At 48.9% G+C, this 13,878-nt stretch overlaps 1 protein-coding gene across 2 annotated transcripts; it reads left to right on the top strand.

Moving 5' to 3' along the window:
* The first annotated feature begins 3,525 nt into the window (after nt 1-3,525).
* Nucleotides 3,526-13,822, top strand: AMPD1 (adenosine monophosphate deaminase 1). Of its 2 annotated transcripts, XM_010578551.1 has the most exons (16): nt 3,526-3,547; nt 5,073-5,084; nt 6,921-7,095; nt 7,543-7,708; nt 8,829-8,991; nt 9,221-9,440; nt 9,867-9,996; nt 10,274-10,468; nt 10,705-10,836; nt 10,928-11,091; nt 11,226-11,352; nt 11,805-11,968; nt 12,361-12,481; nt 12,960-13,133; nt 13,325-13,435; nt 13,650-13,822. In XM_010578551.1, the coding sequence occupies exons 1-16, from the start codon at nt 3,526-3,528 to the stop codon at nt 13,803-13,805; spliced, it is 2,232 nt and encodes a 743-aa protein (XP_010576853.1). In that variant the 3' UTR covers nt 13,806-13,822. The 2 variants fall into 2 exon arrangements, with proteins under 2 accessions (XP_010576853.1, XP_010576844.1); XM_010578542.1 differs by lacking the exons at nt 3,526-3,547; nt 5,073-5,084 and having other exon boundaries at nt 6,793-7,095; nt 8,829-8,963; nt 9,166-9,440.
* Nucleotides 13,823-13,878: the final 56 nt, after the last annotated feature.

Consider the following 13,878-nt stretch of genomic DNA (forward strand, 5'->3'; position numbering starts at 1 on the left):
TCCAAGGGCTAATTTGTTGTTACTTTGTATAATTATTTGCTTTCGATAATGCATCTCTTTTGGTTTGAAGTAAATTATTTTGCTTCTTAAATAACTTTTTTAAAGAATAAACTTTGAATTCTTTGGTTGTTTCTTTTGTGGCAGTGATTTGGGCACGGGATCCACAACTGGCTTACAGAAAGCTAATCACAATGCCGTCTGCTTTCTCTGTGGGATCTAGGTTTACGCAAATTGTCACTTCTGTAATGTGGCATGAACAGCTGTATCATATTTGTTCAATATAGCATGAATAAGCAGTGAGAGTGGCTTTGAGATGTACCATAGGCTTGCTCCAGAGTCCACTTTTAATGACTTCACCAATCTCTGCCATCATGCATCTTGCATTAATGTTGAGTCTATTTGTAGTGGAGTCCCTCATAATATTTTTGCTGACTTTGCCCTTGGAAAGGATGCTTGCTAAGTCAAAAAAAGGGGGAGGGAAAATTTCTTTACTTGGTATTCCAAGAATGAAATCAGCTATAAAGTTATTGCTGTGTCCAAATCATGCTCTCTGTTAGGCTTTTCAGTTGCTTAATTCAGTCTTCTAAAATACTTCCCTGTTGGCTTTCCTCCTGCAATAAGGCATATTGTGTCGGACCACAAAATAAGTGTGTTTTAAGTGTATTTCTCCTAAGACATTGTGTCAGGCCTCTGGAACCCAGAGTCCAGTCTGTTTTCTGTGCAAGGAAGAACAGACTCCTAGTAACTGGAATATAAAACTCCTTGCACTGTGTAGCTGCAGTAGTTGCTGCCTGTTCCAAAAGGAGAGATTCAGAATGTGCGTACAGATGGGTGCTTAAAAGCAAGGGTTTTCTTGGCTTATTAGGAAAGCTTTCCTCCAATATGATTGTTATCTGTAGCAATCTGTTCCTAGAAACTAGTCCACACCTTAAGGACTTAGTGACTTTTGTTGCATACTGGAACAGAGGCTGATTTAAAAAGCTCTAGAGGAATCTGTGTAGGGAATGACTAAGAGCAATGTGGGGAGAGAATAACTTGCTGAGGCTTTTCTTAGTGCAAGGTGCTGTTGGTCAAAGGCACAGCACATCAAGGAATGCCCTTGTGAGTTTCCACACTATCCCCAATCTGTTAATACTTTTATTCTTTAGGAATTGAAACCATTTTCTAGCAAGACTTGCCCCTAGGCATCTATTTGGACAGCTGTGATACGGCTGTTCTGCTAGGCGAACTAGAGGGAGATCCTGCTAAATACCCTAACCTGCCAAATTTCTGGCATGTTTGGCCATTTTCCTTTGGCTAGACCTAGGTGGAATGAAGGCAGCTCAGAGATAAAAGGGGGGGGGGGCACGTTAAAGCCACTCTGAAGCCTCTGGGTATGAATCAGTCACTTTCCAGCTGAAAGAGAGTGGGAAGATGGCTTGTTTGTATTCAGTACTTCAGTTTAAAGAGGCTGTAGATCTAACTTTAGCACAGCATACCCAGGCTTTACTCATATTTCTACTGTGAACCCAACTAAGTTGACCCTGGGATTTACAAAGCTAGGGGATCAAGAGACCTCTTGAGGAAAATGACCTCTGCACCCTAAAGGTTATTTCTGGTTTCAGATGTGAATCCTAAGATCTTGATATATCCAGAAAGGTTAGGGGCAGATAGAGTACCTGTGGGAGAGCAAACAAGCAGGAGCCAGTTTTTATTGACTGTAAATGAAATAGTTAAACAATCATGCGGTGTGGAGACTCACAAAGTGGGGAGTGAGTAAGAACAAGAATAATTAAGAAACTGCAGACTGCTATCCGCATGAAAGGGGAGACCAGGTATTACAGATCAAGACTGTAACAGCATCCCAGCTCTGCCCTATTGGCTGCACCTCTGCGTGTTGCAGGGGGGGAAATCAGTTTATATTCTTGGGGAATATCTGGGAAGTGGGGCTAAACCTCCCTGAATTCCAGAGAATTTCTCAATTGTAACCCAGCATGTTTTGAAGTTGTGCACATCAAACAGTGATCTTTCAGAGAGACTTTCTGGATGCTCTGGAAGTTATCTGAGCTGGAGATGCTGTGCCATTTGACTTCACTGACTAGTTGTGCCACAAGCTTCCCATGCACCTATGGACAAAATCTATGACTTGTTATTTCTAGCTCTGTATCTTAGGCAAGTAACTTTCACTTATTGCAGCTGCCTTCTAGGACAAGGCCTTTTCATAGCTGTTCCTACAAAATATAGCACAGGAAGCCCTTACATGCCTGTGTAATTCCAGACAATGTTGTCTTTTCCAGGGGTGCTAATTTTTCCGTTCCCTTCAATGTTATGACCAAAGTCAACTTTTAAATCAGCAGCAAGACTGTGCTGACTATAGCCTGGATGCTTTGCTTGACTTGTCCTGATTTCAGTGCAGTTTTTCAACTCCATCAAGAAGTGAAGTATAAATAAACAGGAAAAGACTCTGTTTCAAATCAAAACTATTGTATCCTTCTGACCTGTTTAGGCTTACCGCTTCCCATCAGGAAGCTGAGTCAGAAGCTCAGAGTTACCCTGGCAACATGCAGGGCACTACAAATTCCGGCCATTTTCTTCAGACAGGAGGTGTTTTCCAACTTCATGTGAGAGATTTGAAGTAGGTTTGAGGAGACCCTGAAGGACTGGGTACAGCCCTCAACACCTGTATGTTAGAAAGAATCTACTTAAAACAAGCCAAGAGGTACTTCTCAAACTGATACCCTGCTCTGCCAAATCCAAGACACCATGTGCAGCTTAAGGGAGGAGTTTCTTGCCACATCTTGGATTGTACTAAGTGCTGATCTCTGTCAGGTATGCCTTGGTTATGGCTCACCGCATACAGAACTGAGAATCGCCTTACTGTTATGATACAAAGTTTTATAAAGGCAATTCCTGAAAAGCTCAGGAATAAAATATATAATTCTTTGCACTTCCCTTTTGTTTGATTCAGCTGGGAAGATGCGAGGACATCTGTGCAACTCCTGTTGCTAAAATCCAGTCTGTCAACTAGACCCGTCACTCAGGAAAAATCTTCTCTGAATAGCACAGTGGTTGGTGAGAAACTTGTGGCACATCATTTGTACCTATCCACAGCTCCTGTTCAGATGAAAACATCATCCCTGTGCCCTAGGGATTTCCTTTAAACCTTTGGTTCAGCACATAAGACATCAGTTTTAGTCCCTCTTAAAAGACTGACTTCCACAGTCCACTTTAGAAAGGTGCAGCTGTCCTGAGAAGTAGTAATCTGGCCAGACAACAGGTGAAACTCTACTAAATGTAAAATGAAAGCCTAAGGGGCAAAAAAAAAAAAAGTTAAATTTGAGCCCTGGTTTCACCTGTTTCAGTGCAAGTGCTTGTGGTTGCACTTTAAATAGTCTTATAGTTGACCTCGGTTCTCCTTTTAGAGTGGGAGAGTCTAATTACAGGGAAGGGAAGGTGGTAAAATTAGTGTTAGGCTGCTGTGCAGTCAGCTACTTTTGCTCTGTTACAGTAGGGCATTACTTGAGGCTCTGCAAGCTTGCTGCAAAGATGTCACGGGTGAAAATTCCAGGTAGGTCTGAAAGCAAGTAGCGAGACAAGGAGCCACAGGGCAGGTTTGTAAGCCTGCAGCCTCTGGGATTTTGATGGTGTGGTATCTTTGCAGTCCAGGGGACCTCGCTGGGGACTTTGAGCATTTTCATTCCTGCTTGGAGTAATTTTTGGATAGTGCAGAAAGAAATAGCATTACTGTTTAAATCTTGCTCTGCTAGTACTGAAGAAAAATGTTGTCCCTCCTGCAGTGTAATGTATCCTGTAATGATACTGTAAATCACTGCGGAAGGGGTCAGAGGAATTTCAGGAGTATCTGGTCAGCCTTGGTAAGCTCAGAAGATGTGGGGTGCTGCAGTCCTGAGGGGATGGGGAGCACAAGCTGGGCAACAGAGGTAGGGCTAGCCAGGCTTTGCAGAACAGTACAGAGGGACGTGTGACTGCTATTACAGAGCCCTGAAGAGTATCGGCACCAAACAGTCCTGATAAGAGCATGTTTAGAATTGCAGTGCTGTGTGGTGTGATAGACACTGTCCTAGTACGTGAAGCTAGTATTAAAACCTGGCCCTGCAACATCAGTAAGAGTTTGTTGACCTTCATGAGTGTAATTTTCATCCACTAAAGAGATGAAAGGTCAAACTAGGCATTTCTGGGATGCTTAGTTTGCAAATGAATACATGAATTCAAATGCCAGGAGAGTATGTTCTGCAGGCTGGACTTTGGGAAGTCAGCAGCTGGTGACTTGTGATGCCAGAGCTGCAGTCTGAATTTTCTGGGTCAGATGGAAAGGGCACGAGTTGCACCCCCAAAATGTTGATGCCACACCGTATGACCAGGAGTGAAGATCTGTGGAACTGCAGTGCCTCAGCTGTCTGATCCTATTAGTGAATAATTGGAGATGTGACCATAGGTGGCAGGAGAATGAAACTTAGCATCTTTGAAATGACCATCCATCCTGATCTTCACAAAGGATGGCGAGTCATGGACAAAAAATAGCAAAGCAGCTCTGGTGCTCCGAGTCACTGAAATATTTGCTTTCTTGTTCAGGAAGAAGAATGCCATTCTGCCCTCTTAAGTTGTTCCTATGCTCTTCTGCATCCTTGTGCCTGGAGGCAGGTGTAGGGAGAGACCTTCCAAGACAGTCAGTCTTATTAGATGACTAGGTATCTGTTGGTTGCTTGTAGTGTTCGCTGAGGTGATCTAGGTTCTAGAAAATGCATTCCCCTTGGACAGCTGCAGGGAAACCCAGAGACTGCTCTAAGGCAGAAGCTCTGCCAAAGAGCCTCAGGTTGGATGGCATCTGCAATGTGGTTCATTTATGCGCACACCACCGAGGCTGTATCATGGAACAGTCAACGCTGAACTTACATCTTTATGTTGTACAAAGTGACAAGTACTATTCTTTCTTTTTAAGTGGAAGACTTTGGCTAAACTTGTACTTTACTAATCCCTTTTTAATCGCTGATGTGATGATTAGGCAAAAAGGCTTAGATTTTGAAAGGCTGATCACATCTGGTTTTATTTTGTTTCTGTTTTATCTCAAACAGCAGAAGACAAAGGTGAGTATTGCTAGGCTTTTTATATGCTCTGCTGTGTTACTGCCTAGATGTGATCACTGGAAACAAACAGCAGTTACATGATCATGGTGATCTTCAGCAGTTGAAGATCCTATTTTTCAGCAGTGCCAGCTGTGCCCCTCACTGCTTCATGGAATGGTTCTGGCTTTTTGGTCCTTTGATATATGAAGCTGCTGTTTGTTAAATATTTTCCTAGCACCCCTGAGCTCCTGCTTAGGAGATGAACTTTTTTTTAGTGGAGTTCTTTGTGGCAGAAGTGAAACATTTTGCAATTTTCTTTGCACCTATTCACACCTTTGTTGGTTTTGGGGTTTTTTTTTTTTTCCTTTTCCTTTTTTTTTTTTAAAACAGAGATCTAGCCTAAAGTAACTTCTTTTGAATACATCCTGCTCCTAGTGGATTTGATCCATGAGGGGACAGATCCAATGCTTCATCTCCTTTATTCAGGTTGGAAGTCCACAGTATGGTGCCCCGGCCCTCTTCTTCCTACTTCACGTTTGCTGAGGCCTTATGTGTCAGCAGAAAAAATTTCTTGCTGAGACACCTGTCATCCCAGAGTCCCTAACAATAATGGGATAGTACAAAAAAATGCATTTTGTCTTCTAAGAAGCATGTTGGGGCCCATTGCTGATACAGCAGCAAGCAACTTTTGTTACCAAAATTCTGTTTTTGTGACATTGCACTGCTGAGAAATGGACCTAGTGCCAGAATTTTCACATGTGTTTTTAGCTCAGCACAAGCCCTTTTGCCTTACCATATAACAGCAGGGAAAGGAAGCCTCTGTGTTACGACCCCCACTAACCCACAGCTAGGACCTTGGAACTGCAAATTCAGAGCTACAAGGATAAACTGTTTTGATCCCCCCCACCCAACACCCTGTAGGAAAAAAAAGGCTCATTTTAGTAATGGTTCATTACTGAAAATCTCTTGTAGGTGTGGCACACTTCCGCCATGCGTGTCAGTCCTTTCTGCTTTGGTCCTCTTCTGCTCACATGTCAATGGTGTGGCCCATCTTTCAGCATCGATCCTCACTATGCTTCGTGCTGAGCTGCCAACTGCTGGCAAAACCTGCTCGATTAGTGTCCATATGCTGCTATGCAAATGTGTGCTTCTGGGAGATGTTGCCAGAAGAGCGCTTGGGTTGTTCTGTTACAGTATTTTGTTGGCAATGGAAGGGCTTTTAACCTCCTTTTCCCTACTTCATAAGGCTCCAGCCAACCTTGTGTCAATGGTGATTTTCACAGGGCCGTTATTAGCTGGCACCTTTGCAGCATGCTGTGCATGATGGGCTGAGAGGGGTCTTGTCCCCACGATGATTCCCTAGCTAGGAGCTCTTCAGCTGCACTGTGATGGTGGGAACTAAATGCTTGGGCTGCCAGCTCTTTCCATCTCCTTCTATACCTCTGTCTTCATCCTGACTGGAAGCCTTGTGGAGTAAGTGGGTCTTAGGCTTCCTAGAGCTGTAAGGGCTCTGCCAGTCCTCTCCTCTTTCCCCCAGTGCATGCTCTCGTAAATGCTTTTCCCAAGGACTTGCTTCTTTCTGGGCCTTTTTGCACTACTCTTGGACTGTGGGTTGTATTACCTTTTCTGGTGTACTGGGGGTGCCTATGTATGTCTCCAGCCCACTGTGTGTGGCCCTGCCTCTGTAAGCTTGTTGCAAATTTTGAAGGTTGCTCAGAGTCTTCCAGGCAGCATGGAGGTGTATGTGTCATAAGGAAATGACAGCTGAGCATTAAGCTGACTGCAAGGGGCACCTGCCTGTTAGGGTGGCTGAGAACCAGATGCCTGTGCGACCCTGCACTCTGCTCCTTTTTGCAGAGATGGATGAGGCAATGCGCTCCTTTGCAGAGAAGGTCTTTGCCTCTGAGGTGAAAGATGAGGAGGTCAGGCAAGAGATCTCTCCTTTTGATGTGGAAGAGATCTGCCCCATCTCACGCCAGGAAATGAGAGCGTACATGATGCTTCAGGAGAGCTCTGGCACAACAGAAAAGCGGTGAGCAACAACCAGGGCACTTGGGGAAAGGAGAGGAGCATTGTCTACACATCCCCAGCCAGAGCTGGAAGCTTGGTAGTCCCAGGGCATCTGTCAGGCACTTCAGGGTTTCCTCTCCAACTGTTCCCACTGTTGGACAGAAAGACACCCTTGGCCTGTTCCCTGGGTGTCAGCACAGCAATGGCCACTGAGCTGTTGGAGAGGGAGACTTGGAGACCTTTCTCTGGAAAGGTGCAACTTCCAAAGACCATGCGTGAAAGTCTGTGACTACTTTGTGTGCTGTGGGCTCTACTCTTGGCAGTGTCTGTTTAAGGTGCTCAGAAAGCACCACTGAGATGATTCATGTTGTGCACAGTTGGGACATGGCTGTGGTATGTGCCCCTGACCCTGCACCTGCGTGTGGCCATGGAGTTGGGGCTGTTTGCCTGAGGCTTTCCTCCCTGGCAGGAAGAAGCGCCTGCTCCGCCTGAAGACAATTGCATTGGCAGTCCCTGTGGCTCAGAAGTCTATAACCAGACTGTCTACTATTGATGAGGTCATCTCTACCTCCCCCGTCTACCAGACTGTGCCTGACTTCCAGCGGGTACAGATCACAGGGGATTATGCCTCTGGGGTAAGTACTTGCATGGCTATACCCTTCCCCAAGCTGACTACCATCTCATCTAGTCCCTGCCTGTCCCTCAGTAGTGCCCAGCGTCACAGGACTCTGTACCAGGTGCAGTGGGGATAGTCTGCATCTTCCAGCTCAGTCTGTGTCTCTTGAATATCTGATGGTGCCTTGCTGCATCCCCGGAGGATCCAGAGCTGAATTCCTTAGCAGGAGTCTGTGGGGTGCTGCATGCTTCCCATGGGATTCTCTGGACAGAGCAAGGGGGCAGCACGGCAGGGTGGGCGATGCGCGTTGTGTCGCAGTCTGCTCCTGCTTGCACACAGCTATATCTGTCTGAGACCTATGCATGTCATAGAATCCCAGAATGGCTGAGGTTGGCAGGGACCTCTGGAGGTCATCTGGTCCAACCCCCCCTGCTCAAGCAGGGGGGTCACCTAGAGCCAGTTGACCAGGGCTGCTATTACATCCTGTGCTAATTCCTCCTCCTCCTCCACAGCCTCCTATTATATTTGTGCTGCTTCTGAAATACTGCTGGCAGGTTGCTCCCTCCTGGGCTGGAGCAGGTTGCTCAGCTTGGAATCGCATAGCAGAGGAGCAATTAGGGGAAGCTGAAAATCCCTCCATGCACAGGCACATTCCTTCTGTCATGACTGTAGCTAGCTGCAAGTGCTGCATGGTATTCTCCCATGCTGCTCCAGTCTGACCTCTCTTGACTGCCCAAAACACTTGTCTGTGCAATAAATAAAAAATTCTTGACACATTGGGTCAGTGTATGTTGTTGGTCCTGCTTCAGTTTCAGCCTGTGCTCCAAAAATAGCTTTTAGTGTTTTGCCCAGGCCTGGCTTCCATTTCAGTGCCAACTACAGTTTGCAGTGAGGAATGTAAGAGGGGATGATGGCTGGAATTCATTGGTTCTGGTGTGAGGAACTTCCCTTTGCCATGTCTAGGACTTTGCCTATCATCCCTTTACCCTGCTCAAGCAGAGCAGTAGGAAGGAGGGGATGATAAGGTATGTATCTTACTGTGAACAAAATGGTCCTTTTTATGTCTTGGTGCACCATGGTATCTCTCAGGCAGCCAGGTTCCAGTTGTGTGGTTGTGTTCAGCAACAGCCCTCTTGCAGGTGACAGTTGAAGATTTTGAAGTTGTCTGCAAAGGCCTGTACCGTGCCCTGTGCATCCGGGAAAAGTACATGCAGCAGTCTGTGCAGAGGTTCCCCAGGACCCCATCTCAGTATCTGCGTGCTATCGAAGGCGAGGTCTGGAGGGCGAGTGACGCTGGCCCAGGTATACCTAGGCACCTGGAGGGTTTTCCTCTCTGGCTTCAGCATGGGGTGGGCAGGGGTCAGAAAGGGGTTGTGGAAGTGCTCCACAGGGTAGTCGCTTGCCCAGGCCTCCTCTTCAGTGTCACAGTGGCAGGGCTGTCCCTGCCCTCTGCCTGGGGTGGAGGAGCATGGCAAGCTTGTGGGGATTCGGCTGGCAGCCTGTGCCTCATGGTATTCTCCTTTTGGCCCAGTGTTCACCCCGCCAGTGAAGGATGGACAGGATCCCTTTGAAACTGGGAGTCTTGCTGAGAACCTGGGATACCATGTCCAGATGAAGGACGGGGTGGTTTACATCTATGGAGACAAGGCAGCGGTTGGCAGAAATGAGCCAAAGGACCTGCCCTACCCCAGCCTTGAGCACTTCGTTGATGACATGAACTTCCTCTTGGCCCTGATTGCACAGGGGCCTGTGTAAGTGCAAAACCCAGTGCTGCTGGGTGCAGCTGAACAGGTCTTGCCTCTGCAGGCAGAGGGAGATCAGGGCAGAGCCAGGGTTGCTCCCTCCTCTCCCTGGGAGGAGGGAGGAACCTGCTGATGACACACCTGCAGCCTGCTGGCTACCAAAGTGGCCTTGGCCCTTGTTAGCTGTCTTGATTGGGGTCTTAAGCAAAGTCAGCAGTCAGGGATTGGAGAGACGGCCTGCAGGTATGCTCACATGTGGCCAGGCCTTCCTTAGAAACTCTGTACTAGAGCCAGGAGAGGCACCATAGGGAAGCAGGCCAGGCCAGTATGAGCTCTCCACCTGAGGTGAAAGCTGCATCCCTGTGTTTGATGTGCCATGCCCCTGTGTTGAGGGGTAAGGAGCCTAGTCACTGTTCTGCCCTTTGCTTTCACTAGTAAGACCTATGCTCATCGGCGCCTGAAGTTCCTCTCATCCAAGTTCCAAGTGCATGAAATGCTAAATGAGATGGAGGAGATGAAAGAGCTGAAGAACAACCCCCACCGAGACTTCTACAACTGCCGGAAGGTAAATGGCAAGGCTTACAGCCGTAGTGACTCTGAAGACAAGCTGTCTTGGTGCCTTCCCCTCCCTGAGAACTGGATATGAGAGTCAAGGTCTTTGGCATCTACATTGTTCCTGCTAATGGGATGGTGCTCTTGGCCTAGGCCTATTGTGTTCATCTGCTGGGCTCAGCTGTGCCCCTCACTCAACTTGGACTCACCTACGGGGTTTGTTAGCCTCCCTGTGATGGTACCCGAGCATCCCAACTTGAAGCTAGATAGCTGTCCCTCTGGTTTCTCAGGTGGACACACATATCCATGCTGCAGCCTGCATGAACCAGAAGCATCTTCTGCGTTTCATCAAGAAATCATACTGTATGGATGCTGACCGTGTAGTTTATGATGCCAAGGGCAAACAGCTTACCCTGAAACAGCTTTTCCAGCAGCTCAATCTGCACCCCTATGACCTGACAGTGGATTCCCTGGATGTCCATGCTGTAAGTGGTAGGGCATTTACTGTAAGACCACTCTTGGGTCACTGTCGTCCACCCCTGTAGGCATGGCTTTTCACCTCCCTGTGTACCTATGACATGTTGTGCATGTTAGCATTTGTAGCAGGATGTAGCAGCTCCTGGCTTTCCCATTTTGGGTTGTTCGGATCAGTCCCTGCTCAGCTGGTATGCTTGGACCCGTTCTGTGTGTGTAGTATTTGCCGTGATCCTCCCTATTCCAGGGGCGGCAGACATTTCAGCGCTTTGACAAGTTCAATGACAAGTACAACCCCGTGGGTGCCAGCGAGCTGCGTGACCTCTATCTGAAGACGGAGAATGCTATCAATGGCGAGTACTTTGCTACCATCATCAAGGTGAGAATACAGGGGAGGAGAGAGCAGCTAAGCTGTGGTGCTGCTGTGCCCAGGGCCTAGAGGGTCCCCATGCAACTGTCCTGGTTTGCAGGAGGTTGGCTCTGATCTGGAGGATGCCAAGTACCAGCACGCGGAGCCTCGCCTCTCAATCTATGGGCGATCAGCTGAGGAGTGGCCCAAGCTAGCCAGCTGGTTCAACAAACATCGGGTCTATTCCCCCAACATGAAATGGATGATCCAAGTACCCAGGATTTAGTATGTGCTGTGGGTCTGAGAGAGCACTGTGCTTTACAGTGGACTATACCTCACTTTTTTATCCTGAAGGGATTATGGGGACAGTGGGCCATGTTGTTCCTCTGCTAGCAGCTAATCCCTGTCTTTGTCCACAGTGATGTGTTCAGGTCTAAGAATTTCCTCCCACACTTTGGGAAGATGCTGGAAAATATCTTTGTTCCTGTGTTTGAGGCAACTGTCAATCCTCAAGCCCACAAAGAGCTGAGTGTCTTTCTACGCCATGTGAGTGTCACCTGATGATGATGTCAGGGTGCGGCGAGCACTCACATTCCTGTTTATGCACAAGAAACGGTATATTAGCCCTGACATGGAAAATGTCATCAGTGTGCTTGTGGCCCTACTGCCACATTCTGGGAAAGGGGGTGTGTGTCCAGAAGTGCCGGGAGGGATCAGACTCCCTGAGCTGGCTGCTGCAGGGCTGTGAGAAATGCTGCCCACTCACCTCCTGGAGAAGTGGTTTGGTGTGAGCTCTATTTCTAGCCCTTGATAGAGCTTGGGGGTTTGTGAGGAGCAAGGTCTGCAACCTAGCCCCTGACTCTGCTCTTGGATGAGGCAGGGGTACAGGCTGCAGCTGGGCTATGGCAAGCTGCAGTGGGGCAGGGTGAGCCAGCCTACCTGGGCATGATGAAGTGGGGAGCTTTGAGGCACAGCTTTTTTGTTACCTTGCCAAGCAGATTACTGGCTTCGACAGCGTGGATGACGAATCCAAGCATAGTGGACACATGTTCTGCACTAAAAGCCCAAAACCAGAGCAGTGGACTTCTGAGAAGAACCCATCCTACACCTACTATATATACTATATGTATGCCAACATTGTGGTGCTTAACAACCTCCGCAGGTGAGGCCCAGGATAGGCTAAGGGACCTGCGAAGGGCTGGCAGAAGGGGGGCTGCCTCACGAGTTGTCTCAGCTCTTTGATTGTTGGTGTGGAAGAAGTGGGGCCTTCCTTCCTCTGCCACCAGTGTAGTTTGGAGCTTCATGTCCCAGAGCAATCCAAACCCTCCTCAGTAGGAAGTGTGATGGATTGGGGTGAAAACTTTGGGATTGCAGAGATGCATCTATTGTGTGCACAGAGGAGAAAAGAGAACAAGTAATGTGCTCCTAGGTCAAGCTGGATTCTTGGGTACCCACTAGTAGGGGCAGAGCTGGACCTAAAGTCAGGGGATCTTGGATCACATGCCACCTAACCCTGCTGCTTACCTGCTCTGAGTTCTTCTTCCATGTGCCTAGGCAGCGTGGTATGAACACATTCCTCTTCCGTCCACACTGTGGGGAAGCTGGGGCCATCACGCATCTGCTTGCAGCCTTCATGACAGCAGATAATATCTCCCATGGTCTCAACCTCAAGAAGGTAAGTGGAGTAGTCTGCCACAGAGCAGCCCAGGCGTGGCAGAGGAGAAAAACATGTTTGCAGCTGGCCTCCACTGTAGCTGACAGTTAATTGTGCCTCTGCTTTAGGCTGGCATAGAGACCCTGGCTTCAGGCAGGTGTTCCATGATTCTGTGGGTTTCTCCAGGCATGTTTGGGGATGTAGCTGAGAAATGTATTGAGATTGCAGGGGTTCAGCTTCACAGACCTGTCACTGGATATGTCCGTTATCACTGGAGCTGGCTGAGTTCTGAAATCAGACGGATTTGAACTCACTTGGCCTCTTGTGCTCCGTGTGGCCCTGGAGGATTGCTAGCTTGCCTATCTCTTTTCTTGCACACATGAGCTCTGTGCACCAGATTTCCTGGCTGGGGCACTGGGCTGATCTGAGGACTGACTCTGGAGAGGTGAAGGGTGCAGCAACTTTATCGCTAACCTGGCAACTCTGCTCATCTTTGCAGAGCCCGGTGTTGCAGTATCTGTACTTCCTTGCCCAAATTCCCATTGCTATGTCCCCACTCAGCAACAACAGCCTCTTCCTGGAGTATGCAAAAAATCCATTGCCTGACTTCCACCAGAAGGGCCTCATGGTGTCCCTTTCTACAGATGACCCCATGCAGTTTCATTACACCAAGGTACAGTGTGAGCTGATCACCTCCTACTGTCTGAGGTGCTGGGGCTGGGCCCGTGTGAGCCTCGTTTTTCAGGGAAGCCAGAAGCATTTGCAGAGGGTCCGGCATGCCGGGCCATTGCTGGGGCAGCCCTTGCAGCAGCATGGGCTGTGCTGGCAGAAGCTGCTGGCCTCTAACAGCGCCTGTGGCTGCAGGAGCCCCTGATGGAGGAGTATGCCATTGCTGCCCAGGTCTTCAAGCTCAGCACCTGCGACATGTGTGAAATTGCCAGAAACAGTGTCCTGCAGTGTGGCCTGTCCCATGAGGTAGGTGCCCTTCTGGGGAGGGCAGCCGTGGCCCTACCCGCAGTGGTCCCTGCCTGCCTGAGAAAGGGGACCAGGACAGCGGCTCTGCCGGCGTCCTGCTCGGGGCAGGGCTCCTGAGCCAGGCCCGGAGGGAGCCTGGCAGCTGCCAGCGTTTCCCTCAGGTGCTGCCCGCAGGGGCTCCTGCGGTCTGTACCGCTGTCCTCGTCTCTGGCAGGAGAAAGCCAAGTTCCTGGGTGAGAACTACCAGGAAGAGGGGCCCCAAGGCAACGATATCCGGAAGACAAACGTGGCGCAGATCCGCGTGGCCTACCGCTACGAGACCTGGTGCTACGAGCTCAACCTCATTGCCGAGGGCCTGAAAACCGACTAGGAGCGGGGACGAGCTCCTGCACCCGGGGGCCGCCGGCGGCGGCGGCTGCTGGAGGCCGGGCCGGGCCGGGCCG

This window comes from Haliaeetus leucocephalus, unplaced genomic scaffold, assembly GCF_000737465.1.
Source record: "Haliaeetus leucocephalus isolate CR32 unplaced genomic scaffold, Haliaeetus_leucocephalus-4.0 Scaffold68, whole genome shotgun sequence".
Taxonomy (NCBI): Eukaryota; Metazoa; Chordata; class Aves; order Accipitriformes; family Accipitridae; genus Haliaeetus; species Haliaeetus leucocephalus.